A 2,241-nucleotide genomic window follows, 5' to 3' on the forward strand; every position below is an offset into this window, starting at 1 on the left:
TTAATATTAAAATGTTGGTAAAGAAATGTATAACGACATCTGCAGTGATAAACGGATTGGAAAACTAGTTTTTTTTTTTGTTAAGATGATCGAAAAACTAGTGGAAATGTTAAAACAGATGACCAAAATAAGGCCGTATATGTGACATGTCTCTCTAAGATAGATGGCTAATGCTGATCCTCCACTACAAAATACGACCTATTTTTTCAGTCATTCATCATTCATCATTTGTGTTTCAAGTTCTTATCCAACTCTTCATAGAATAATATCAATACCAAAGAAACATGAGAGAGAACATTAGAACCAACTTTATTTATTTAAAATTATGAATTCATAAACTTAGCTCAATATATAAACATATCTCTTCCTTAACCTCATAGCAATCTAATTAAACAATGCTAGTAGTAATTATTATTAATGAAATACAAAGAGAGGTATTATAGAGACAAGAACTCTCTTTCAACCTCTAGACTTTGACAGAGAAAATCTCTAATAATGCAGACCAAGTACCTGAAATAGCCAAAATAATACCCATAACCAATATGACAACATCTAGAACTAGTCCTCCAAGCTTCATCTCATCTTTGAACACAATCAAATGAAACAAAGATGGTAATATAAACCCTAATGCCACACAAACACTACTACCCACTAAAGATAAAAAATCAGCAAAATTTGGTACTAAAAGAGCAACCAAACTTACACCCAAAACTAGAATCCATCTTAACCATAAACAATACCTTCCTTCACAAAATCTCCTTTCACAAACTTCATAAACAGGATTCATCATCAATGGGAAAGTAAAGAATAGATTAATACATAAACCCAATTGAACCAAATTACTCACTAATCCTTTCCCCAAATTTGTAGTGATTATATCTTTAGTTTCTTCACCAAAAGCAAAATAACCTAATGCTCCAAAACTTGCATACATTAAAGATATAAAAGCCATTGAAATACCCAAATTTCTTCCAAATTTTTGTTTATTTCTTGTCTCTGATTCTAATGGTAAAACCATTCCAACCCCTTCAAAAGCATAAACTGCAACACCCAAACCATAAAACACCACAGAAAACCCACCAAAAGCTTCCAAAACTGGTTTTGTTTTCATGAAAATCATTATATCTTCAACCATAACAACACCCATAGCTCCAATATCAACAACATCAGCAAAAATACTTAATGGAGCAAGATGGGTAAGTGTTGGAATTGAATTTAACCCTAATTGAAATGGAAAACAACCCCATATGTAAAAGAATTTGGGTGTAAACCCTAGAATTTTCTTTACTTGGGTAAGAAATGCTAAGGTATTAGCTATGAAGATTAAATAACTAACACAAAATCCAGCTTGGGTTAAAACAATCATGGCATCAACAGAAAATCTCCCAATTGAACCACAAACAGTAAAACCCAAATCACCAAAAGAATTGATTTTTGAAAATCCCTCATCGTTTTCGAGTTTTCTACGTGTTTTAACAAGAAGCATCATACAATGATAAGTAAGCATGGCAACGAAGAAAATCATAATAACACCAAATACCCATCCAGTTTTTTTGAAAGTATAAGGTAACCCTAGAACACCAGCACCAACAATGGCGATGAAGATGTTAGCGAATGTTTTGAAAGTGGAAGAAAGATGTGGGGATTTTGAAAGAAGAGGTGAATCTTCTCTTGGAAATGGTGGAAGAACATTTGATGATGAACTTGCTTCCTCATCAAAACCCATCTTGATTTTGATCGATTTGAATTCAAATCTTCAAAATTTTATTGGTTTATTAGGTTGAAATTTTCCTCTCCTGGAATATGGGGTTTGGTATTTATTCCTATCTGGATCTTTCTCTGTTGTAATTGAAGAATGTCTGATGAACTCTGGAGTTTAGAGAGAGAGAGAGAGTTCTGAGAATTTATTGAACACTTTCTGTTTCTAGATGTTTCAGAGATGATAAGATATTTGGGGATGAGACGTGTGAGGAGAAAGCTTGGATCCCTTATAATGGTGGCCTATTTTGGCTCGTATTGAGTTCTATTTTTACTAACCTACTACCGGGATTTTATCTTTCCATTGGAACCGTTGATTTAGGTAAGACAAGGTAAAAGTACACAAGATTTGAGTGGTCCATCAGTATATCGTATTCTTGTTTTGTACTTGCAAGGTGACTCCTTTTTTAAGACTAGATTACCCTTGATAGAGAGACGTAATTGTTTTTGTGACGACATTTTCTCCCGGGTTGGTCGATAGGA

General features: G+C 33.4%; 1 protein-coding gene across 1 annotated transcript; it reads right to left on the reverse strand.

Moving 5' to 3' along the window:
* Positions 1-285: 285 nt before the first annotated feature.
* Positions 286-2,012, reverse strand: LOC147566023 (amino acid transporter AVT3B-like). Its single transcript, XM_086652499.1, has one exon. The coding sequence runs from the start codon at positions 1,724-1,726 to the stop codon at positions 467-469; it is 1,260 nt and encodes a 419-aa protein (XP_086508625.1). The 5' UTR covers positions 1,727-2,012; the 3' UTR covers positions 286-466.
* Positions 2,013-2,241: the final 229 nt, after the last annotated feature.

This window comes from Eschscholzia californica, unplaced genomic scaffold, assembly GCF_041429995.1.
Source record: "Eschscholzia californica isolate CP2 unplaced genomic scaffold, dmEscCali1.0.p SCAF_1, whole genome shotgun sequence".
NCBI classification, from domain to species: domain Eukaryota; kingdom Viridiplantae; phylum Streptophyta; class Magnoliopsida; order Ranunculales; family Papaveraceae; genus Eschscholzia; species Eschscholzia californica.